Here is a 27,370-nt window from a genome sequence, read left to right as displayed (position 1 = left end):
CGGTCAATATTTCTTCTATAGTGGCACAAGAAATATTCCATTGGCCTTATATTAAATTATGGGTTATAATTTAATTAGTAAAGAAGGTCCAATTGGGGAGGCCCAATCCAAGCCCCATAGATCCCTAACCTAGCCCATCATAAACTCTATAAATAAGAATGTAAGGAGGAGACATACATGTTATCACAAACCCTAGCCTCCACACTTGGCTTTCTTGTCTTCTCCTTCAAGATTCTTATAATTTCTAAGAGATTCCTCCCACAAGGAATTTAGATCTATAGAGTTAAGGGTCATAGGTTAGAAGATCTTTGGCCTTGCATTCACAATCAAGCTTCAAGATCTACACGTGGAGAAGTAGCAAGCCACTTCGATTCTTTGGAGAATCATTGTTGTAAGTATTCAACAACATAATTTAAATTAAATTATGTGATTAATTGCGCAATTATATGTCTCTACATGTTCAAGCATGAAACTGAATCGACCCACATAATCACCTAAATAGATTCTTATGTGGATTTATTTGTTTTGCATTTTCCGCTGCGATTATCCCCAACAGTCATAATTGCCTCAAAAGATGAAAGAATAGATTAAGCATGAATTAATGCAATAAAATCAAGCAAGGCTTATTAGTGCACTTTCATTACTAACTCGTGGAACACCTTGAATTCACGCACTCACATGTGTAAAACTTCCAAAGATGGGAAGTGTTCTCCCACTCTCAAAGTGTATAAAGGTTAAAGTATATAAGCACTCAAATCATGTATCATGCAAAGTTTACCATAGGTTTGCTCAAAGTCTAATCCCTCCTCTTCTAGATGTGATTAAGCATCAAAAGTCCGAAAGGTCTTTCTTTTTGGTTGTAATGCGCTCTTTGGCAGGTGAGGAATATTTGGCTAAAAAGTGATTTAACATAAAAATATCCCAAGTAGAGCAAAATTGACTCCACTTTTTTTAAACCCCAAGACACTTTTAACACATTATTTTTCTCCTTTTTTCAACTCACTTTCCAATCCTTTGATTTTCTCTTTTTTTTTTCACAACCTTCCACACTTTTTATTTATTTTCTTTCTTTTTTATACACATCCTTTCTAGATCAAGCACAAATTTTGAATTTTTCTATTTCACAACTTGTACTTTTCAACATATAAGCACACTACTTTTTATACTTTCCTCCTTATCTCTCCAATTCCTTTTCAAAAGATAACAAAAGCTATACTAACCCAAGGAATTGTCCCTATTTATTTGGCTTCCAAAGAAAAAGGCACAAAGGCTCAGAATTGGCTACAAAATTTAGGTGTAAAAGTAGCTAAGAAAAGATGGCCTAACATCTTCCTAAATCAACTTAAACACTATGTAAACTTAGGCAGACTAGGAGCAAGTTCTAAAAACATATACATGGATGCAGATAAATCACACAAAAAGAATTTAGGCTATCCTCACAAGGTATAAACATGATTCAAGGCGAACAAGCAATTCACTAATATGTACCTTTTAACCAAACCATAACCATACTTAAACATGGATGGAATAGAATATCATTGGCAACTCGGTCTAATGTGTGTCCCTGAGTATGCATGTTTTTCTTCCTGCTAAGTCCATGACATATTTTCACAAGGATTCACCTTCGCGTTTTTTTTAAAACAAAAACTTAAAACAAAAACACAACAAAAACCTAAACTCACGGTCCACCACTTCATCCCTCCAAACTTATTTACAACAAAGTGTAAAATAAGTTTGTAGAGTCGGTAGGGACGTGAGTAAACTAGAAAGCAATAAAGGTATCTTGAAATTTTCCCGTGGGGTCCGGACGGGGTGAAAATTAAAAAAACTTCAAAAAAAATCACGCTGGAACTGCATTTGGGCAGCGGTCGTTGGGGGCTCTCCAGCGGTCGCTAGCGAAGAGTCAGGACGATCCAGTGAATGGCCAGAGGGCCGCTACGCATGCTGCAGCGGTCGCTGGCGAGAGTCCAGAATCCTGCGAAAATTTCAATCAAACGTAAAAACGCAAAATAAACCAAAAATACTTAAAACTTAAGCAAAAATTGCCAAAACATAAAAAAAAATCAAATTGTTGAGGAGGAGGGAAACGGGCATTGAGGTCTTCAAAGGCGCCAATGAGATAGGTGATGTCGCCCCTCATTGTTTGACGTTCCTCTTTAGCCTCAGCGGCCAACCTTTGGAGTTCGGCAAGTTGTTGTCATCGATGAACATCCTCTAGCCTTTGAGCCTCCCAAAAATCAGTCTCTGCCGCCGACCAATCACCTTGAGCTTCCCAACCTTGTTGGTTGAAGTTGTTGACTTTTTGTTGCTCCGCTCAACGGGTATCCCAAGTGTTGGACATGTTTTGCATGTAGGAGAACATTTCTCCTAGTTGGGCGGAGGTACCGGCTTGGAACTCCTCTTGAGGATCCGGTCGACCTCGGCGGCGGTTCCTCCTATTGCGTCGGCGGTGGCCCTCAACTTCCTCCTCTCCTCCTTCTTCTTCTCGTTGCGGCGGTACCCCACTCCCTTGAGCATGTGAATGCTCTCCATCTTCGATGTATTGATAAATTGCGTTGTAGGTGGAATCATCTTCTAGTTCGATGTTGGGGACGCGCAACGGAATGTTCCTCTTCCTAAACTCCTCTTGAGTGGGGTTGGACTCAATAGCACTGCGGTAGGCGGCGGTGTCGAGCCTCCAATTGGCCTTGTTGTCCCACGTATCGATCTTAGTGATACACTCGGATTTTGCACTATTTTAAGGCCATTATTTGGTCCGTTTTTAATGTCAAAGTTGCATTACATGTCCATTATTTGCATATTTTATCTATTTTGGTATTTTGACATGTTTTGTGAGAAATGTGCATATTTGAGCCTAAAAAGGGAGTCAAAACGCGAAAGATGGAAATCTGGAGTTTCAGATAGCTTCCAGCGACCGCGGCTTTCCTTCTACTATGGGGAACGAAAATTCCATCTTTCCTATTGCTTGGAGGAGACTTTTTACCAAATTTAAATCCTTCTCAAGCTTATATATACCCCATAACCTAATTCATAGAATCAACCCTTCCATAACCCCCAAAAGGGGAGCCTTCATGACTCCTCCCTCCATTCTCCAACCCAAATTCCTTCATCCATCATTCCATCACTATTCTTGGAGATTGAAAGGCAAGATGAGCATGGAGACTTCAAGATTCATCCTTGGATTTTGTTTGTTTATTTCATGTCTCGTACATTAATTATTGTTTTAGTTCATCTGTCTATGGATTTCTAAACAATACAATTTTGAGGTTTGATAGTATTTGACTTTTATGTAGTTCTTTTTATGTTTAATGTTCAGAACTCGTTTCCACTTGATTTTTCTTGAACTTTTGTTCAACTAATTGGCCGTTACCTTGATTATTGTCAATCTTTGATCGGTGATAGCTTTGATTGGTTTATCTTATATGTGCATACAATAATTGTGACATGAGTATTGATGCATGATAGGGAGAAATCGTGGTAAAACTTGAGTCGGATGAACATAGAACTAGTTAGAATAACTAAAGAGTTAGTGAAATCATTATCCTTGAAATTCCTCTATTTGTCAAATTCTATCTTCTTTGCTTTTATTGTTTTACTTTATTTGTTTATGCTTTGTTAATCCAAAACTCTTGTTTCTCTAGATTGTATTTGACGCTTAGTACATGATAGCCAGTTGCAAATATATTCCCAGTGTTCGATATCCCGGTACTAACCTTTAGCTATACTAGATCTACCTTGTATACTTGTAGGTATTTATAGTGCTAATAAAAAGTGCATCACTTAGTCAATTGCGGGATTGGAACGAGAAAGTGATCCCGCTCCGTCCGTAGTAAAAATGCTTGGCCGCTCACTTCCGACTTCAAAAGGCCCACCGAAAGAGGACCTCATAGGTGATAAACATCTCACCCATGTCCGGAGTAAAGTCCGTCGTCGGAATGCCAACATGTTCGACAATCGCCGTGAACAATCCCCCGCAACAAATAGTGATCTCGTCCTTCTTCGAGATGCGGTCGACGTAGATGGTGAAGAGGATTCAGAAGTTGATCCCCTTCTTGTTGAGCAAGCTCCAAAGTACGTCCATCTCGGTCTGAGAGACGCTTCCACCATCGGTCAGGGGAAACATCAATTGCGTCATTGCCCGGTGTAGATATCGAAGGACGAGGTTGCGGATGGAGGAAGACTTGGCATAAGCCGGGATGAAGTCCTCCCCCTCGACGGTCATGGCCCTCCACATGTCGGAGTAATCATACTCCACTTCCTCACCGGGATTGTTGTTGTAGCATTGGAACACCTTGCACAAATCCTCCATGGCGAAGGAATGGTTGTGATTGCTGATGCACTTTTTATTAGCACTAAAATTACCTGCAAGTATATAGGGTAGATATATAGCTAAAGGTCAGTACCGGGATATCGATCACGGGGAATATAATTGCAACTGGCTATCATGTACTAAACGTCAAATACTATCTAGAGAAACAAAAGTTTTGGTGTGAAATTTGTAAAACTAGACATGTATGTAAAACAATAAAAGCAAATAAGATAGAACTAGGCAAATACTATCAAACCTCAAAATTGTATTGTTTAGTAATCCATAGACAGATGAACTAAAACAATAATTAAAGTACGAGACATGAAATATACAAACAAAACCCAAGGATGAATCTTGAAGTCTTCATGCTCCTCTTGCCTTGCTTCAATCTCCAAGAGTGATGGAAGAATTAGGTTAAGGAGTGGAGAGGGAGGAGCCTTGGAGGCTCCCCTTTTGGGGGCTATGGAAGGGTGAATTCTATGAATTAGGTTATGGGGTATATATAGGCTTGAGAAGGATTTAAATTTGGTAAAAATTCTCCTCCAAGCAATAGGAAAGATGGAATTTTCGTTCCCCATAGCAGAAGGAAAAGATTTGGCTTCACAAGATAATATCTTCTTTCCTTCTTCAAATTTACGCCTAGACTGCATTTGACAGTTTTGCCTAACTTTTTTAGAACGGCCATAACTTTCTCCACAGAACTGCGATTGGGGTGATCTCGATACCAACTTTAAGCTCTTTTCAAGACGAAGAGAATGGTGTGTAGAACGCCCTGATCTAACTTCAGGATCACCAGCAAATTAAGTTTGAATAAAGCTGTCGTGCACCGCGTTTCTATGGCTGGCAGCCGCACCTTGGCCGGCGGTCGCCGGACATTGATCAGAAACTTCTGACTCCTTGTGGCGGTCGCCACGAACTTTCCAGCGGTCGCCGGGCGTGTCTTTGTCACCCCTGAGCGCCGGCGGTCGCCGGACACTACCTGAAACTCCAGATTTCCAACTTTAGCGTTTTGCCTCCCTTTTTAGGCTCAAATATGCACATTTCTCACAAAACATGTCAAAAATACCAAAATAGATAAAATATAAAAATAATGAACATGTAATGCAACTTTGACATTAAAAAAACGGACCAAATAAGGGCCTTAAAACAGTGCAAAATCCGAGCGTATCAATTGCCGAGGCGAAAATCAATCGACTCGGGGATGCGGGTGCGGCGGTCCTTGTTCACCTTGAGGGTGCTAAGAAACTCGAGACTGAGTCTCCGGTAGGATGGCCACTTCCCTTGGAACATGTGGCTAAACCCATTGCCCTCTCCGACGCCGCATAGTGCCCAAAAATCCTCAATTATCCCCGAAGTGGCAAGGGGGAGCTCATGTGGATACCTAGACGGCATTGTGTCTCTTGCCGAGACCTTCTTCCACATCACCTTGTGGGCATCTAACGGAAGGCTAATTCCATAGCTCATCGCGTTCTCTTACTTGCCTCTTGTTGTCAGTTGTCCTACAAAGAAAACTCAAGCACATAAAAAGAGCACCAACAACTTGACAAACAAGGGTTTCCCCCAAACTTGCACTCAACCAATCATAAATCCAAGAATAACTCAAGATGTGCAAGTTTGTACCTATCATGTGTTCTAAAGTGTATCATGTAGACATGTAAAGCAATATCAACACCAAAGAACAACAACAATCCATCCCCCAACGTGAATTTATCCCCAATGCATAATTTACATATGCATTGCAATTCATGTAAGTAATAATAGCCTCACAATGCTATGAAAATGATTGCAATTTAAAAACAACAAAGAACAAGTGGGAAACTCACTATCAAAAACCACAAACCATCACCCAAAACAAAAATTTAACCGTTTAAAGCAAGAAAAATCATCATCAAACTCATCCCCCATACTAAACCAAAATTTCCATCCGTAAAATTCATCATATAGCACAATATCCATGGAAGAACTCAAACAAGAACTCAGAAATTTAAGATAGGAATCATACCTTGAATTGGAGTGAATTGGACGACGAAAGCTTGAGAATTGAGATGCTATTGATGGATTTGAGTGTGGGTGTGTGGGATTGTTGAAGAATTTGAGTGGAGAATGGAGAGAAAAGATGAAGAAAAGAATGAGAAAAACTAACCTTAAAAGGCAGTTCTCGCGCAGCGACCGCTGCGGATCTTCAGAAAATGGCGCGCTCTCCCTGGCAACTGCGGCCCGCGCAGCGACCGCTATGGCCCACCCTAGGCCCGGCTCTGTTCCTGCACACGTGTAAAAACGTAACAACTGCTGTGGATTGCGCAGCGGCCGCTGTGAAATATTTTGTTATTTTTTTTTAAAGAAAAACAAAAATAAAGAAGATTAAATAAAAGAAAAGAAAAACCAAAATTGGGTTGCCTCCTAACTAGTGCCTTTGTTTTAAAGTCGTTGGCTCGACTTGAAGTGACCCAACTAGGTGGGCGAATCAACGACCCTCGTACTGACGACCGCGGATTGGACCAATTTTGTGCCCATCTTTTTCCACCATTTGTATTTTCCTTTCGCGGTCTTAATCACATAAACTTTGGGGTCATCTTGTGACTGAGCCTTCTTTTTCTCCTTCTCCTTTGGTTTTCCCTGCGATGTAACTTTAGGGGGGTTAGGCTTGCCCTTTTCCGGGGCTAGAGCTACAACATTAATGAAAAAAATAGAAGGGTTAGAAACAATCGTCCCCTTCTCTCAGCCCTTTAGGCTTCGTAGTGTCGTTCATCATCACAACCCTGCACTCGTACTCCATCTTGGCTCTTTGTGCCTCCTCGTATTTGAGCACTTCGCTCTCTGTCTTGTAGGTGGACTTGGTAGCATTGTCGCTAAGCGTGACCCTACCTACATCAATAAGAGCTTTGCTTGTGGCAAGAAAGTCTCTGCCGAGGATTAGAGGCACATTTTTATCAACTTTCATACCAAGTATAATGAAATCAGTGGAAAAAATGAAATCATCTACTTTTACCATAACATCCTCGATCATCCCCACCGGCTTGATAGCAGAGTTATTGGCCAACCTAATCGTGCTATCTGCAGTTGTAAGTGGTCCAATGTTGAGGTTTTGGTAGTACTTGAGTGGCATGATGTTGATGCTAGCTCCAAGATGACAGAGCGCTTTGTCCACCTTTCCTTGCCCGATCGAACACCTTTCCTTGAATGATCTCACTGTAATGAAATGGTAACGTAAGATCTGCCATTGTAGGCTTCTTCTTTCTCATCACGACCTCCCTAAGTAGTTTTGCAAACATAGGTATTTCCTGCAATGATTCAACAAGAGGAATGTTAAGGTGAACTTTGCAGAACATATTCAAGAAATGCTTAAATTGCTCCTCAAGCTTAAACTTCCTCTTTGGCTAAAAAGGGAGTACAATCCCTGGGTGCCGCACGAGAACATCTTTCTTCGCGGGCACACTCCAGTTTGCATCCCAGAGCTGCTTTCTGCCCCCGTTTTCTGCTTTGCAACCCACTTTTTGTTGATGTCAGCCACTCGTGCTGCTGCATTCTTATCCTCATCTATCTTTTGTTGGACTTGGTCCATTTGAGTTTTGATGGTGGTGACGACAGTGGCAATTGTGGTTGTTCCAGCCTCGAGGTTGTTCAACCTTGCTTCCACGATTCCAATCTTGGTGTCGTTGGTCTTTGTGTCTTGCACTAGCACTTCTAGGATTTTCATGATCCCTGCCTCATATCTCTCCTCCTTCGCGGGCTCAACCACTCCACCTTTACTCACATTAAATCCTGCAGGGGGTTGCAAGAAATTATTGTTAGAGTATGAAAGGTTAGGGTGAGGACAGTTCCCATTATAGTTATTGTAATTACCGCCCCTCTGGTTAGGACGATAATTATTATTGTTGAATGGTCTATTGGGACCGCCTCCTTGTTGCACGTAGTTGACATCCTCGGTGGGAGTGGAAGGAGCGTCTGGTTTTGTGACTGCAATAACGGAAGTCGGTGGGGCCGGATCTTCTCTCCTTGATGTGTCCATCTAATTCACCCTAACCTTGAGCTCTGCCAACTCCTTTGCAAATGAGCTCTCCTCGGATGCTTCTACGGCTGCAACCCTTCTAGATTGATGCCTCTCCTTCGACCACCCGCGACTGTTGTTGGCAAATTCATCTATCACTGCCATGGCCTCCGCTCCGCTCTTCCATTGAAATCCTCCGTTCGCCCCTGAATCCAACATAGCACATATTTGTTCATTGAAATCATTATAGAGAATGCCTACCTGGTGATCCACGGTGAAACCTGTTAGGTTTGGTATACTGAAAAGCATGTTTCGAGCAAGTTTTGCACGAATAGAATCTTGCTTGTATACGTAAAACTCTACAATCCACTTTTAACCCGATTCAGTATTATTCGAGTAGTTTCGCACGAATGGAATCAGTATATTATTACATTGTGTTTGCTTGTGAATTTATAAGATTTTTTATAAACATCTAAATGCATAAGAAGTAAACAAAGTCTAAGTCTTTTGCTTAGTAGACCGGTTGTGGGCGTCGTCCACTTTAAGGTAACACGGTCAGATCTATGCAATGCTTTGCAAAAGAAAAAGAAGAATTTCACAACCTAGATAGGCTTAGACTACCTATCGTGAAAGGTTGCAATGTCAGTCCACATATTTCTAAGCCTTACTGAAATAAGATGACATTAGTGTGGTATAGCACTGAACGGATCTAACAGCAAGACGTGTCTTTATGCTATCTACTGAAAGACTAGGTCTTGATAAAATACTATTTCTTAATCTACATATGTTAGCATTGAGCATACGGTATTGATTATGCACTACTTTGACTTATCAAATGGTGCGGGTTTTTCACAACCCAATAATCCTGATATATTGGGTAGTGGTGGTTAATATCTAGCGGTGCTATGATTGCTATTATGTTGAATCGTGCGCGAGGTGAGTCTCGTTTGATAATGTACTCAAGAGGAGCTCGAACAAGGTTTTATTATTCAGAAAACTGGCCAGTTGGAGTTTTATCACTCTATGAATAATAAATAAGTGTTTCTTGCTAAGTCCATTCTTGGAACTAATAAGATATTAATTAATTAAGTCCATATCAGACATTAATTAATTAATGGACATTTATATCTAAAGCGCGGGAAATAAATAATATAAATAACGGAAACCCGGATCACTTGTAATTTCAGATTTGGATGGAGAGAGTTCAATATTACTTCTGTGGTGGCTGCTCGTAATATTCTAATATAAGCTTGTATTAATTGTGGGTCCAATTTAATTAGTAAAACGCTAATTGGGGGAGCCCATATCCAAAACCTTCCATAGATTCCTGTCTAAGCCCAAAAGGAGCTTAATATAAATAGGAGAATAAAGGAGACAGAATAATCAATTTATTTTATTATGAAATTTTTGTTCCTTTCTCTCTACAGAAGGAAACGATTTTTTATTTTCTCCTTCGTGAGAATTTCAGCTCGTCCTCCGTGAGGAATTTTTCTGTCTCTTTTATTTAAGTCCTAGTATCCCGGTGAGATCAGCCCACACTGATATCAGAATACAGTTCGGGAACCAGAGAGAAGATCTATGGTCTAGGATCATCACGTGAACAAGGCGCGAGCAATCGACGATTCTTTGGAGAATCAAATCGGTAACACTAAACCGTATTATTCATGTTTAGGATTTACTTTCTTTGAGCATGAATTATTTGCGTTCTAGAATGCAATTATCTGTTTAACATGTGAATTGATTAATCGCATAATCGGTCAAATAGATCCGTATCTGATTTATTTTTTTTGTACAAGTCTTCCGCTGTGCAAGGGGCACCAAGCCCCAGCAAAACCATGGTTGGGGCACTTGCAGAGGAGTCCCTTGAAACGAGCTACGACCTCATAAAGGGGATCGTCTGTGCGTTGAATGAATTGGAATATTTCACTCTTCAATTTCAGTATGGTGCCCGACGCGTAGTATTTGTCGAGGAATGATGCCACTATAACCTTCCATGTGGAGGCTTGCTTTGTAGGTAGACACTCAAATCACTCTTTAGCAGAATCTGTAAGAGAAATCGCTCAAGCGAACAAGGCCCGATCCAAATGATACAGTACTAAGACGTGGTAGTAGGGTCAGAACATCAAATTCTTTTGGTCATGACTACATTGCTTTTATGTTGGATGAAGAACCAATGTCAATAAAAGTAACCGTTGTTGGGCTGCATTGAGGAGAAACTGTTCAAAGCAAGATTGATTCAATTTTACTAAACCACACTTGGGTGTTGGTTGATCTACCTGAAGGTGCTAAACCTTTAGGATGCCAATGAGTCCTTGAAAAGAAGTTTAAGGTTGATAGAACAATTGATAAATATAAAGTTGATAGGTATTCAAAGGCTTTAAGCAAACGGAGGGAGTAAATTATAGTGTGTCTCTACGTTGATGGTATGTTAATCATGGGCAGTTACACCCAAGTGAGTTATGATACGAAAATCATGTTAAAGAGAACCTTTGTCATGAAGGACATGGGTCTAGCCGATGTGATTTTTGGAATGAAAATCTAAGAAAATTAGAAGGAATCATCTTAACATAATCTCATTATGTTGAGAAGGTACTAAAGAGATTCAACGCCTATGATAGCGTGTCGGATAAGATGACTGTAGAGCTCAATGTTCACTTGAGAAAGAACAAGGGCGGGCCCGCTGCACAAGAAGATTATGCACGGGTTGGTGGGTGCATTATGTATTTGACTAACTGAACTAGACTAGACTTGCTTGCGTTGTGAACAAGTTGAGTCGTTACACGTGCAATCCAAGCAAGGAGCATTGGAAAGCTCTTGTAAGAGTTCTGAGGTGCTTGAAGTATACTCTCAAAATCATGGGCTACAATTTTTGAGATACCCCCCGGTACTTGAAGGGTACTGTGATGCGAACTGGATAACAAAGACTCACTTTAAACAAATGGAATCATAATTCATAGCTTTAGATAAAGCTGGTGAAGAAGCCGGATGGATGAAGATATTCCATGTTGGTAAAAGTCAATGCATCGTATTGATTCACTGTGATAGCTAAGCTGCTATATGATTGGCAAACGATGGCTTGTACAATGGTAAGTCTCGACAGATTCGTCGACGACATAATACTGTGAGATATTTGATCACAACAGAGGTGATTACATTTAACTAAGAAAAGTCAATAGATAATCTAGCGGATCCGCTAACCAAATGGTTAAACCGTGATCAAATGAATAAACTGCTAGAGGAAATAGGTTTGAAATCCACAAACTAAAGAATTATCATAGTGGTAACCTAACCATGATAACTGGAGATCCCAAGAACTTGGTTCAATTGGAAAATTAAGCTATGAGAGTTCGTGTGAAACACTCATCTATATTTATTCCCTAGAGAGCAATAGAGTGTTGAAAAACTTGCCTAGTGGTGAGGTTAAGACTGTGTGACTTTTAATGATTCCTAAAGGATCTCGAGGAGATTAAGTTCTCAAAGGAGATCGAGTATGGCAAGATACTCGACTAAGAATCACCTATATAAGTGTGAAGTGTGGCCGCTTCATATAACACACTTATGAATCCAAAGTGGTGTCCAAGGCCACAATGGACACAAAACGTGAGAACAGATGAGGTTGGGGTGTTTAAATGTTGACATCATTGTCTCGGTGCACGCCATGGAGGAATAGTTCAAAGCATCGCGCTACTAATCCGCCTGTGTATCCGATGGTGTTGACTATAGATGGTTCAAAGCCAACAACTATCTATCCTCATGCTTATATACCTCTTGAGGGTTGAGCTTGTGTCTGCATACATATGCATTTGGCAATTTTCACTCATGCGGGGGATTGTTGGAATCGTGTTTTTCAATTAACCTTGACCAATATAAATGTGATGAGACATTTGATTTTGTAAAATTAAATGCAATAGCGACGATCTACTTTCGGAGTAGATGTCTGTGGTATATTCATTTTCTTTAAACCGATTCCCGGTGAGTGAGAAATTATGAAGGGTTTTTAGCTTTTTAAACCAAAACCTTTCCCCGAATTCCGGTTTTTCCCATGAACTATGAGATTTGTTTTTAAAACCACGAACTTTCATTTCGTTGGGATTTTCCCTTGGCGGGTAAACGGTGAAACCCGGGTTGTCTACGTGTCAATTTTAATCCTATTTGTCATTAACGGCTAGGTCGCCCACTGCCAGGACATCCGCAGCCGGCACGCCCAAAATGAGGACGCCCAAAAGCAACCTACTCACCTACCAGAGATAGAACGAAGACGCCTGATTTCGAAGTGAGCGGATGAACGAAGATGTCGGAATTCGATTTTAGGGTTTAATTGGCTGGCTGAATTCGATTTTAGGTGGGTTGGGTAATGTAAATGTGATTGAGTCGTAAAACGACGTCGTTTTAAGGTCCTATATCCGGCGTCTATGTCATTTTTTCGACAACTTCTTTACCAGAAATGTGTTATTCGGGTCGGGTTGGGAAAATCCTAACGAAATGAAAGTTCGTGGTTTTAAAAAAATATCTCATAGTTCATGGGAAAAACCAGAATTCGGGGAAAGGTTTTGGTTTAAAAAGCCAAAAACCCAATTATGAATTAAAGTTTGTCACAGTTGTGAGCTATAAAGGAGTTATGAAATTCAACCAAGGGATTAATTAAAAGTGTTAATTATCCCACATTGGTGGAGATAACCTTATTAAACATTTATTTAATAAGATGAATTATTAAGTGTAATAATTATAGTGGACCCAGGTGCACAACGAGTGCTAAAAGGTCCACGACGGACCCCGACATATAGCGGGTTCCAAGTGGTCCACGACGGACCCCGACGCATCGTGTGACCAAAAGGTTCACGATGAACCGCGTCGTGTAGCGTGACCAGATGCATCACTCTCCTCTAGCTCCCGTAACGGCTTATAACCCCCGGTGGTTATAGTTAAGCCATCATGGCACACATAATGGCTGTTGACTCCATCAATGCCCAATAAGTGGACTTGGCCTATAAATAGGCATGCATCTATTGCATTCTCTACACTAGACACAACCATATTGCATATCATTTTGCATAGCTCTCTCCCTCTCTCTACATAGTCTTCCATCAAAGCTCTCCCCTCGCCATCATCCAGTTCGTCGCAGCTTGTTCAGTTTGCGGTGCTGCAACAAACAAGACAAAGCCGTTTTATCTTTGGGGATGACACGCCAATCAGAGAGCACTACCGTGGCGTATCTCGTGTTGCGGAAAGAGGATTTCTCGACTCGGCTTACATCTTTTACGGTTATAGTTTCAATTTTTGTTTTGTTATTTCGATTCAGTTTATTGTATTTTTATCTTCAATCTTCATTTGGGTTGTATTACGCCCAGTTAGTGTATCTTTGTATCACATAATTATTCACAAGAAACCTAACATTTCTTAGCCTGATATTGGTTAATGTGCTTAATTGGAAAAAGAAAAGATGAATGAGTAAGTATTAAAATAGAGAGAGAAAGAAAGATGAATATTTTAATAGGAGTGAGAAAAAGTGGTTGAGTGTATTAATTGGAGAGAGAGTTTCCAAAAAAGGAAATGTGTCATCTTAGTTGGGACAAACTAAAAAGGAAAACGTGTCATCTTAAGTGGGACGGAGGGAGTAACTCTTTTAATTGACGAGAAGAACATAGGAAAAAATTCGCAAGCTTTTGACGTCCTTTCGTGAACCAAAAAGATACTCCCTTCGTCCCAAGTTACTTGAGTCGTATTTCATTTTGGATTGTCCCAAGTTACTTGAGTCATTTCTCTTTTTTGGCTAAAAACAAAACATCTAATTTCACCTACTTTATTCTTTCTTTTACTTTACTCTCTCTTCTTTTTCTTACTTTATTCTCTCTTCTACTTTATTTAACTCATTAAACACAACTTTCTTAAATCCGGTGCAAAAAAGAAACGTCTCAAGTAACGTGGGACGGAGGGAGTAGAAAAAGTCGGAGTGTTACAATAGTACATGCGTTGGCAAACCAAACCATCCCCAGAAACATGCAATGGCTCGAGGTCTTACTCAAAAATTTTCTTGCTCACGACGGTCAACAAGTTGTTGGCAAAACTCAACACCCCCAATCGTCTTCATGATCAATCTATGAAGGACTTGAAGGAGAAATGGAAACATTCAAGTTGGAAAATAACAAAATAAGGATTACTCTGCAAGGAAAATGCTTTGGATACCACCTCTTATGGTGATTCAAGATCGGCACATTTGATTCAAGCATATAAAGCTTACATATAACCTAAGCATGAGGTAGATGTAGTTTAGTCTGGTATTGAATTTGTTGATGGAGATATTGTGAAGTTTTTCAAGAATCCTCTACAAATAATAGGTAAACCTATTAGGAATTCATGTCACCAAATAATTATATGCAACGGAAAATACATCCAGGTTACATATCTAGATTTATAACGAATATTGCATGTTGAGCATTTAACAAAACAATAAGATAATTTACTTGTTGCGTAGTTTGTCACTATTGGTCGAATCCTGGATCTACTTTCGCTATTCAGATTTATTGTCAATTCAATACTAAGAATAATCTCCCATCCACAATGCAAGAATAATAAATTGTGCACAACCTAATAAGAGAAAGATATTTCTTTATAATTTTAATTGAAAAACTAATCATTCGTAGTACATTTTAAATGATGCGAACTTCAATATTTCTTTACAACAAAGATATTTGTTTATTATTTCACATCGCCCCTTTCTTTTAATTTCAGTGTCTAGCTCTTGGCTTTGGCGACTAACCTGATGATGGGGTTGGCAGCGGAAGCACAAATGAATCATAGAATTAAATCTATTTTGCAGATTATTTAAATAAATTTTATTCGTGTAATTGTCACATGTGTCTTGCTCAAAACTTGAATCAAAACATGCTTTTGAATAATTGAAACTTAAAATATACTTTTCTACGGGAGGATATAATACCTTCTTGATTCTCTAAAGAATCAAATATTGCTCGCTACTTCTTCACGTGATGATCTTCAATATAGACCACAAATTATGTGACTAGTTCCCGAACTATATTTCAATATCAGAGTGGGCTAATCTTATCAAAATATATAAGACTTAAATGAAGACGACCGAACTCCAACAAAAAGTAGGAGAAGAAATTGCCATCTGCTTAGAGAGAGAGAGGGGGACGAAAATTATGAGATAAAAAGTGTTCTCTCTTTTATTCTCATATTTATATTAAGTTACATATTGGGCCCAGTCAGGAATCTATGAAGGTTTGGATGAGGCCACACCCAATTGGCTCATATATAATTGAATTGAATCCCAATTTAATTCAAGCTCATATTGGAATATTATTACCAGTCACTGCAGTAATAATATTGAATTTCCACTTTTAGAAAGTTATTCCTGCACTAAAGATATAATTGTCCATTAATTAATTAATGTCTGCTATACACTTAATTAATTAATATATTTTTAATTTCAAGAGTGGACTCACTTAGAAACACTTATTTATTATTCATGGAATAATTAAAAACTAGCTAGTTCCGAATAATAAAATCTTGTTTCGAGCTCCTCTTGAGGACATTGTCCCAGACTCACGCGCGTTCCAATATAATAGCAGTCCTAGCACCGCTAGATATATTAATCACCCCTACCCAAGATATCATGATTATTGGGTTGCGAAAACCCCGCACCATTTGATAAATCAAAGTAATGCATAATTGATAATGTATGATAAATGCTAAATATATTGATTGAGAAATGATTATCTATCAAGACCTCCTCTTTCAGTAGACGGCGTAAAGACATGTCTTGCTGTTAGATTCATTCAGTGCTATACCACACCAATATCATTTTATTTCAGTAAGGCTACTGACATTGCAACATTTCGCGATAGGTACTCAAAGCCTATTTGGGTTGTGAAATTGTGTTTTTCTTTGTTCAGAGCTGACTGTGTTACCTTAAAGTGGACGACGCCAACAACCGGTCTACTAAAACAAAGACTTAGACTTGTTATGTTTCTTATACATTTAAACATGTAAAACAACCATTAAATGTAAAACATAACACCGTTATGACAAAATAATGTGTTTTATTCTTTAGAAAATAAAACAAGAGTTTTTACAATTTCCAATCACTCGAAAGATGATTTCTAGTATAAAAAACTCTAACACCCGACAATGATATATGATTGGAACTATTTGAATTCACTTGCACCACCGTTAAGGACATCATATTTCCAAACTAAGACTTGCACTTATTATGTTTTTTTGGAAAATAATATCATTATACCTAGCAATTGATAACTTTTTCTTGAAGCTTGCTTAAGTCATTCCATAAATGGATTTCATTAGCTTGTACTCCCTCCGTCCCAAGGAAGAAGACGGCACGAGATTTTATGCATTTTTATTTTATGTGTTAGGTAGAGATAATAAAGTAAGAGAGAGAGAATAAAATAGAGATAAAAGTGTTGTTTTTTTTAGTAATGAGTCATCTTGGGTGGGACAAACTAGAAAGAAGAGTGGGTAATCTTCGTTGAGACGGAGGGAGTATATTGCATTTGACATTTCTTTTGATATAAAACCTCTAGACTACGTACTATACATACATATATATAGTCTTCGAGTTACCTATTGAGAAATGGGGTATTACATCGATTTGCCAACCGTCAAAATCATAGTATACAACTTTTCAAGTAGTATCCGAATTGACTGAGTTTTGTCTATCATTGGAAAGGTTTTATCAGAATCAATGATCTTCCATGTTTGTATTTTGTATTTCCAATCTCCCTTCTTTAGAAGATTCATTGCCTAGATTAGATTGCAGTACATATAATCTAAATTGTATATTAAGGCTTCCAGCCACTTGATAATCGATGCCTAACATCTCTTTGGTTGATTCATTCTAATACTCTTCACCATTCTAGTTCTCTGACACTGGAAATGGTCTTTTAGTTGCACCACAATGCCTTTAAGACATATTTAGTAATTTTACACTTGTTTAGGCTTTTACTTTGGGCTAAAAATAATTAATTGGTTTTGGGCCTCCCAAATTTTAATCGGAGATATAAGGGTGGGTTAATAAATGTTTTGGGCCTCCCCAATTTTAATTGGAGAAATAAGGGTGGGTTAATAAATGTTTTGGGCAACTCTTTGGGCTGGAAATTAAATAATTTAGGTTGATGATTAATATAATTGTGGAGAATTATTTAATTAAATTCTAGAATATTTGGAAGTGTGAATAATTTATTTCAAGTCCGAAATAATTTAATTCAAGGGCAATTATTTTGCGAGAGTTTAAGCACCCGCTTAATTAAAGCTTGGGATTTAATTCGACATCGTGGTAGAAAATTGAAAACTGCTGCTTTCTTGCCTCTTTTCACAAGTAAATTTTAAAGCACGTAAGCACACAACCTGATCAAGTTAAATTGTGACCTGTTCAAGCTGGGCGGCAACTACGATCGTTGTGTTGTGAACAAAGACGAGGAGAGTGTTCAAAACCTAAAGCCCACTACACTATAAAGCTAGCACAGGGAAGTAAGGGTAAAATCCCTCAGAGATGGATGCGGTTGGAGTTGAGAACGAGACATTTGGAAGGGTAGTCAGCGGACACGCTTTAATTTTTGGGGTTTTGAACTAACTAGAGCGAAATGATCAACTAAATGAAAGTACCTTCTACACTACTGACTTAGCGAAATGATCAACTAAATGAAAGTACCTTCTATACTACTGACTTGACTGGATCAACTAAACTAAAAATAGCAAGAATAAAAAGTATGCGGGACCACTGACACATCCGCGCGCACCATCGGAAAAGCTGACAATAAAGGAAAGAGGTGATGGCGATGGTTTCTAACTAACTACTTTCTACTTCTAATCTTAAGCTACTGAACTGAAAGCACAAACGCAAATTAAAACAGAGCATCAGCATGAAACAACAGAACAGGGCATAATGAAACAGATCCACGAAATTACACTTAACCGATAGTAGATTCAGGCTAAAGAAAGAAAATCATGCAAAGAACGTAAACGTATATCTACCTATGGGAAAGCAATAAAAGAGCAGATCCGAAACAAACAAAGGCAATCAACACTAAAAACACTATTTCATTCAAGATCATCGGTAAAAACAATGGAACATAATTCTTGCGCAAATGAAACAAGGAAAGGAAATAAACTAAGTAGCGACTAAGAGAAAAACATGATCAAACTTAAGAACTACGAAAGCGATGAAAATAGCAGAAGGTGAATTGTTCAAAATCCTCAAAAGACTACACAGATAAATGAGCTAAAAGGACTTCTTCACGAATCTGGCCTCGTCTCCCTTGGTGAGGAAGAAGAGCTGAGAACTTTAAAGCTTGAAATTGAATGTGACTCCAGCTACTAAATTACTCCATAACTAAGCTAAAACTTGAGTGAGTGAAGTTGATGAGTGATCAACCGTGGAATTCATGCAATCTCTTCGTATTTATAGAGCACATGTTGGGCTCAAATCCCTAGGTTAAGCCCATTTTGCCTTTAACATTTCTGCCCCTTCTAGAATGGCCTTTGCTCTTTCTCTCTACTGTGACTCATCATTGTAGATGGAAGATTCCACTTGATCAGTTCGGCCACTTTAGCGGATCAACTCAGCTCTGCGGAAGACACGGAAAACAAACAGGTCCTAGACGGATCTATTTAGGTGATTATGCATTCGACTCTAATTTCATACAATAAACATAGATCTATAGATTTAACATCAAATAAACACATAATCATGCATATTCGATGTAGATTCGATTGTTACCTCATAATCCATCATTGGATTGACGTTGCTAGCTGCACCACCCGGAGATCCTTGGTTTATCGACCATGAATCTTCCGTACTATTCCCTTGTGCTTGATTCTCCATCCATGTGGGCGGATCTTAGATTATCAATTAAATAACATTGAATGGATCTAGGGAAACCCAATACAAACACCAAATCGTCTAGATCTAATCCTATGAATTAGGATAGATCAAGAACAATAATCAAAACCCTAATTCTCCCACGTGCTAGGCACGAAAATCGAGACCAAGTGAGAGAGAAGAGGGAGGTGCCGATTTGCCTCCTAGGGTTAGGGTTTTGTGTTGTCTTGGATTGTGTGCTAGGGTTTCCCTTTCATTCATTATTTATAGTGGACCTTATTGGGCTAGTAAGGGGATCCATGGAATGACTTAAGTGTTGGGCTCACCCATTAGATAAATTACTAATTAAATCAAATGACCCATGATTTAATATATTATCAATGGAATATTATTTTGTTCCACTAAAGAATAATATTGCACTCCCACTTAAATCACCAAATTACAAATAACTTGGGTCCATTTTATTTTATAATATTTCCCGCGTTTAAGATTATCTTGATCCGTCAATTTAATTCTTTTTTTTTCTATGTGACTAGAATTAAATTAATTCTCCAAAGAGTTTTTCTAGTTTGAAACTTTATTTATTATTCGTGGAATAAATTCCAACTGCGCAGATTTCTGAATAATAAATTCCTCTTTCAAACACCTCTTGGGGATCACCCCTTAGGGATTTAATCATACCACACTGGGCACGCGAATTCTATGAAATAATATTCCAATACTTTCATGTTATTCAATTACTACCACCCAAGATATCATGAACTTGAGTTACGTACAAACTCTCACATACTGATAAGTCAAAGTGGCGTTTGATTGAATAAACAATATTGATATTAATATCATAGACTAGAAAATACTAAACTTTCTGAAATATATTCTTTCAGTAGATAGCAATAAAGATTACATTTCGGATTAGATCCTTTCAGTGCTTTACCACACCGGCGTTACTAATCTCTTCTTAGGTAAGAGAGAATTATATCACAAACACCGCAACCGTACCAATAGGTAGCCAAAGCCTATCTAGGTTGTGAGTACGTTTTTCTTCTTACTAGATCTGGCCAAGTCCCCTACTGGAAAACTCATGAGGAGATTCATCGAATATCCCTACTTGACCTTCTTAGTAAAAAGCCTTAGACTTGTTTATCATATTTCAATAATAAACCATTATATTAAATTATTTATTCTCATAATTAGGTAAACAAGTGGACATGGCATTTCTCGTATACATGCACAAGCTGACTGTACAAAGGCATGTACGCTCGAAGCATCTTTTAGTATACAAACCCCAACAATTTTTACCTCTTTTCTTGAGTTGATCCAGTTGACCCTGCACACTTTACTTTAGCGTTTTCTGGCTCCTGCACATTCAAATTTGCCCCTCTTTTGCAACTTATTAGCCTTGTTAGTATAATAAATCCGATAAAATCATGCATGTATTCAGCCCGATCAAAAATACGAGGTGCCAACAGAGAAATTTTGGGCGGAAGCGGCCGACCGCTATCGCATGCAACGCCAGGTAGCCGCCGAATAATAAAAAATATGCGAAAGTCGGGAAGCGAGATAAAAGACTTTAATTAGGGTGCATGCATTCTAATTAGAAGTTTTCTCCCGCTAATTGTTTTTATTTATCTAAAGGGAATTGTTCTGTGAGACTCTAAATTCGGAACAAGGAATATTCAAGTTGCGAGATCTTTTTTTAGCGAACGAGGTGGGCTTTCTTTTAAGTACCGTTCATGAAATATTTTTGGCTTTGTTCACAGTGATGATAAATACATTGACATGAAATAAATGATTGTCATGCCGTGTTTTGGATTTTGTGGAATACCTATCTGCCCTGGCTTTGTGCGGGAGCCCCCCTCTTACTAAGACTGAAGAATATTCTTGTGAATTATGGACAATACCGGGTATATAAGCATTGATTTCAAATCTAGAGGTAATCCTACTCTGGCAAGTTTACACAAGGCAGAGATTGGCTTTTTAGGGGTGATAGTGGAAAAGTATAGAAATCCCAGCGCGAGTAGGAGAAAAAAACGGACATGGAGATACACAAAGATACATCTTAGAATTCAACTCTCTTCCGGGGCTAAAATGGGAGCTCATCTTACTTCACAACCTTAATTTCTATCACACACACACACACTTGGGTTCTAGTTTAGTTAGGTGGTAGTTTTAAATGTAGTTTGGAGATTTGTAACACCATAAATCTTTATTTTGTGCTTTGTTATGTTTGTTTTTAAATTTCCTTGTTGTTATCAAACTTTAATGTTTCGTTTTGTGTAGTGAATTCAATGTATGGTTTCAATTTACTTAGCATTGTTCTATTTCCCATGCATGAGCTTTCTGTTTAACCTTTTGGTTCTGATTTATGAACATCTTTTAGCTAAGTAATTTTTTCGCTGTTTATTTGGTGGGATCTGAACTGTTGATTTAAGATTTTTGCTTAGTTGTGAAGAAATTATGGATAAAGTGTTTTAGGATGAATAAATCCAGTTGTTTGTAGCATCATGGGGTAGATCTAGGTTGGTTTGTGTTGCTTGAAGATATGATGATGTCTGATTTAGCTTCTGAGGTGGTAGATCGCTAGCTAAATTGTGATTTCTGCATGATTATGGCTGAGTCGTTTATTTACGTAGATGTAGTTTAATTACTTAGCGTAGATCTGAAGTTGTAAGTTGTTAAGTTAAGTTTGTTAGTTTACAACTATATGGGAATGTTCATATCTACTTAAACTCATTTTCTTTTGATTCTACGAGGAAGATGAAGTTGTTAGAAAAGTTTTACTTTACCGTACATTTTGCAGAAGACTGACAGTCGTTCACTATATTCTGTTTGGCCATTTCAGGAAATTGCAGTATGATTTGATCAAGTAGATTTTTTAGATCCGTTTAGCAAGTGGATCAGTTTAGTTAGTTCAGCCTCCAAGTTTATTAAATCAAGTAGTTTAACTTAACCCACTCCGTAAAGCGTGGCAGCAGCCATTCCCATCTTGTCTTCAACAAATGTAGAACAAATTGTCTCTGCGGGATCGATCCTTACTTCCGTTTACTAAATCTATAGTATTGTGGGTTAAGGTCTTGAAAGGCCCTGAGTTCCTCCATTTTCGCACTTAAGGTCGGATTAAGTCAAGTTGATCAGTTGAGTTTCTACTAGGTCCACTCATCGGCCATTGATGCACTATTAACATAATAGAAATAGTATAGCCAAAGGTCAGTACCAGATATCGAACACAGGGAAAACAAACACAAAGTGTCTATCTCTCTTACTAGAACTCAATTACTATCTGGAGAACCGAAAGATTTTGGAAACTTTTGAAAACTGAAAACAATTGAAAGCAAATAACAACTTGATGTAGATAAAACACAGAGATAAACGATAGATATAAGGGTAATTCCAGGGATGTGCATTCACAGTTATGGTTATACAAATTCCAAACTACATTACCATAGCATAGTTATTATTTTGATAGGACGAGTCAACTAGCTTATGCTCATGCGATGCAAACGTTGATTACTAACATTAGGGTTGTCAATCCTAACACGTAACTCCGAAAAGCTCCTAAGACCCTTGAAAAGTCCTCACTCTCAATTAACAGTGCCGTTTTAAAGGAAGCTAACTGTAGCGTCTACTAAGTAGACCTAATTTGCTAGAACTCTCTCACAGTTATGAAGCAAATTATGTTTGATCAATCACAGAATGTGTCACTCAGACGTGAATCGTCAAGACTAACTTAGGGAAGAAACAAAGTAAAAACAAAACGGATATTAAATAGAAAAACTGGAATTGTATAACCGAAGTCGTTACTAACACATCCCTAAAATCCTATGAGTTTAGTTACACATAATGGAATAAGCTAAACACATAGATTGAAGGGAAAACAATTGGAACATAAAACTAAAGCAAATAAAACCCGTAGGTTGAATCCTTGTCGTTCTTGATGTTCTTGAATCCTTCTTCAACTCCTTGCACAGTGACGTACTCTAGCTTTTAATCTCTGGGAATTTATGTTGCAAAAAGAAGTTCTAATTTGATAAAGCTTGAAAATAACATTCCTCATTCCTCATCATAGGAGCTTCCCTTAAAAATATCAGATCCACTTAATAGACACTACAATTAGCTTCCCTTAAAACGGCACTGTTAATTGAGAGTGAGGACTTTTCAAGGGTCTTAGGAGGAGTTACGAATCTAGGATTGACACCCCTAGTGTTAGTAATCTAAGCTTGTACCGCATGGGCAGAACTTATGTGACTCGTCCTATCGAAGTATAGACTGTGCTAGGGTATTGTAGAAGGAATTTGTATAACCATAGTTGTGAACACACATCCTTGGAATTCTCTTATCTCATTTATTCGATCTCTAGTTTGTGCTGCATTCATCCGTTTTCTGTTTTCAATTTAATTGTTTTTATAAAAATCTCTGGTTCTCCAAATAGTAAAAGAAGCTTAGTAGAAGATAGCCAATTGGTGATCTTATTCCCCGTGTTCGACAACCCGGTACTGACCTTTAGCTATACTAGATCTACCCTGTATACTTGCAGGTATTTTTAGTGATAATAAATAGTGCATCAAGTTTTTGGCGCCGTTGCCAGGGAATAATATCAGTTTGTGATTGATATCTTCCAACGGACGATTTTACTACTTTGGATTTTCTTGCTTTCAAATTTTTTATTTTTAGTTTTATTTTAGTTAATTTTTTTTTCTCTTTAAGGTAGTTTACGTGAACGCTCTCAGGGAAGGACAGCTTAGAGCCGATCGATCACGAACTTGAAAGGACACGTAGAATAATAAGAAGGGGACGACTAGCAATGGCAAAGGAAGACAACATGACCGAGTTTTTTTTTTTTTTTTTTTTTTTTTTTTTTTGGTTAAACACCTTCACGGTGGAGGGTTAAGTAGGCCCCTCATCCCCTATATATCATCAAAACGAAGGTTTTACAACGAGACTATCCCAAAAGTGGATCGTCTTGCAAATAAACAACAACTAAAACCAAGTCTATTACAATTAAACTATCGAAACCGAAAATTTGGAAGCCCCAACTGATCCAACCTGCACAACGCCTTCACTCAAGCTAAACACGATTCTTTTGTGTAGAAACTTGTCATCCTTGTCTGTACACCGATCCCTGCAAGGAAGTCCGCAGCTTTGTTTCCTTCTCTAAAAATATGTGAAACTTTCCAGGTGACCCCCTCTAGCTCCTTCCTTATTCTAGCCAGATTGGTGCATACCTCTGCTGCTCCTAACTGTCCCGAGTCCAGCCATCGAACCACAATCTCTGCATCCATCTCAATCCATATCCATCTCCGTGCTGTTTGGCTAAGACCAGACCCATCAGTAGAGCCAAAACCTCAGCCTCCATCCCCGAGTTTCCTTTCAGATCAGCAGCAAAAGCTGCGAGAATTTCGCCATCTAAATCCCTTATAACTCCTCCTCCCCCAGCTTTCTGTACCGACTGAAGATAGGCACCATCAACATTAAGTTTGATCCACGAAGGATCTGGGGGTCTCCACTGCACTCTATCAACCTTCCTAGAGCGTGTCCCACTTCTCTGATCTGTCATAACCTCTAATCTCGGACAACACTCTCTCCATTGCTCTGGTCCAATCAATTTAGCCAAAACAAGGTTCTTCAACGGCTCACTAATTCTTTTAATCACATTTTCTCCTTCAAAAGCTTTCTCCCTATTTACATTCTCATTCCTTTCTATTCCTTTCTGTCCATATATACCAGAGAATAAGGCAAGGAATTATGACACAAATGTGATGCCTAGACCGCATCCCAAGATGTCTCTGCCACCACCTCAACCTCAAATCAATGTTCTAACCCCCTCACCAAAAGCAGGCACTTGAGGAAACCATGTTGCAAAATGTATACATACCTTTCTCGCTACCTCTCCATTAACAAACAAATGAAGTCTAAATTCAATGTCCGGTTTCTCACAACATCTGCATTTGGAAGCCAAAGAGATCCCCCTCCATTGCAGCTTTGTGTCCACCGGAATTCTATTTGCTAGTAGCCGCCACAAGAAAAAGGATATTGAGATACCAATACATTTTCCCCAGATCATCTCATACACCAATCTTCTTTCTGACCTCCCTCTATCCTTCTCCCTCTTATCAAATGGAACCTGCAAAATTTCCTCTACAATCTCATCTGGCAGACCCACCTCCTCCGCTAGCATTCGCAGCTCCCATTCGTTCCACTGATCCCCAACCCAAAAATCATTGACAGTTAAGTTCAGTAAGGCTGCATCTGGGTTGCAAAAAGTTGCCAGAGGCCTTGTCGACACCCACTCATCATACCAAAAGCTGATATTACCTTCCCCGAGCACCCACCTAATCTGCCCTCTACACAAATCTCCCACCCTGAACATTCGTCTCCACATCGGGCTGAAGCGATTAGATCCGTATGTTACCAAAGGGATAGAGGTTGAGCAATACTTGTGGAACATGTACCTTGCCCATAGCGACCCCTGTTCTCGAAACCTCCACCATATTTTGATGCTAAATGCCTCCACCACGTCCACCATCCGTCGTATACCCAAACCCCCTTCATTCGTTGGAAGGCAAATTCTCTGCCAATTGACCCAGTGGGTCTTTTTCAATGCATTGCAGGAGCCCCATAGGAAACGGGCCATCACTTGTTCCACCTGCTTCATTGCTCCTTTAGTAGGTTCAAGCACCTACATTATATGAATTGGAATTGCCTCGAGAACACTTTTAATCAGTGTTAGACGACCTCCAAATGATAAATTTCTATGACTCCATCCATGTATTCTCTCTGAAATTTTGTCCCGGATGAACATGAACATACTTGTTTTCTTTGGACCTCGGTAGATAGGCACACCAAGGTAGATGAATGGACCCTTGTTTAAATCCACTAACCTCCTTAATCTCCTCCGCCCACGAGTCATGTTCTTTATCAAGAAAAAAACAGCTCTTACCCACATTAACTTTTTGTCCCGAGGCCACCATACAATGCTTTAAACATTCATGCAAGTTTAAGATGGCCGTCCTCTGTGCCTGCGAGAAAATTATGATGTCATCCGCGTAAGCTAAATGTGAGATCCCCATGGTGTACCTTGCTGTGCGGTACATCATCTCCTTTCTTCCCAAAATTAGACGATCCAGCAATCTTGACAGATAGTCTGCCGCCAAAATAAAGAGGGATGGGGATATCGGATCTCCTTGCCTGAGTCCCCTTGTCGATTTAAAGAATCCAGCTGAACATCCATTGATTAGCACTGAAAACCAGCAGGGAGATATGCAGTTCTCAATCAACATCACCCATTTATTAGAAAATCCCATGCGCTTGAGAACTTTAAGAAGGAATGGCCATTGGACCCGATCATAAGCTTTCTCCATATCCAATTTAAGCACCATATTCGGAGAAGAAACTCCCTTCCATATTTCATGAAATAGTTCCTTAGCCAAAAAGACATTGTCGCTTAGGAAGACATTGTCGCTTAGGAGTCGTCCTTTAATGAAACCACTCTGGTTTGGAGCTGTAATCATTGGAAGCAAAGGAGCCATCCTTGCTGCAATTAGTTTAGAGATGATTTTGTTCAAAACATTACATAGGCTTATAGGTCTAAACTCAGCCCATCTGGTTGGATCCATCTTCTTTGGGATAAGGACTATCAAAGTAGCCGCGATTCCCCTTGGAATTATAGATCCAGCGAAGAAATCCCTTACAGCATCAATCACATCTCGTCCGATAATCTCCCAACAAGCTTGAAAAAATAAAGCTGAATACCCGTATGGTCCTGCCATACTTTCTGGACTGATTTGAAACACAATTTTCTTAACTTCCTCTGCCGAGGGGGACCATCTCCAGCTACTCCATGTTAACATAAGATGGAAGAGCTGAGAGTAACTCCAGTTCTGGTTCAGCCAGAGGCCCCACATCTTCAGTTAATAAATCTTTAAAAAACTTCTCAGCAGAGTTCCTAATATCCGTTTCTTCAGTAAGAATCTGACCCCCATCCTCTATCATATGGATTTTTGCTTTGACTCTTTTTTTATTTCACCCACCCTTGGAAAAATCTTATGTTTCTATCTCCCTCTACCACCCATTTTATAGCCGCCTTCTGTTTCCAGAAATCCTCTTCCATTCTCAATCTTAGAAGATACTCAGCTGCTGTTCTATTCATCTCAGTTCTGAAAGCCGGGGACGGATCTTGCTCAAAATTCTTCAAAGCTTCCTACGCCTCGATTTCTGCCTT

The 27,370-nt window shown here is 39.0% G+C and overlaps 1 protein-coding gene and 1 pseudogene across 1 annotated transcript; both read right to left on the bottom strand.

Moving 5' to 3' along the window:
• Positions 1 to 1,892: 1,892 nt before the first annotated feature.
• On the bottom strand, positions 1,893 to 3,020 carry LOC148928395 (uncharacterized; annotated as a pseudogene).
• A 5,298-nt stretch (positions 3,021 to 8,318) lies between these two features.
• On the bottom strand, positions 8,319 to 27,053 carry LOC125194947 (uncharacterized). Its single transcript, XM_089056661.1, has 4 exons — positions 26,031 to 27,053; positions 25,025 to 25,828; positions 24,414 to 24,859; positions 8,319 to 8,595 (listed from the first exon to the last, which is right to left on the bottom strand). The coding sequence occupies exons 1-4, from the start codon at positions 27,051 to 27,053 to the stop codon at positions 8,319 to 8,321; spliced, it is 2,550 nt and encodes an 849-aa protein (XP_088912787.1).
• Between the last annotated feature and the right edge of the window lie 317 nt (positions 27,054 to 27,370).

Source organism: Salvia hispanica, chromosome 4 (assembly GCF_029641045.1).
Source record: "Salvia hispanica isolate PSC_SH4W2 chromosome 4, Shi_PSC_v1, whole genome shotgun sequence".
Lineage (NCBI taxonomy): Eukaryota > Viridiplantae > Streptophyta > Magnoliopsida > Lamiales > Lamiaceae > Salvia > Salvia hispanica.
The sequence above is the reverse complement of the archived record's forward strand: the minus strand, read 5'-3'. Positions and strand labels throughout refer to the sequence as shown.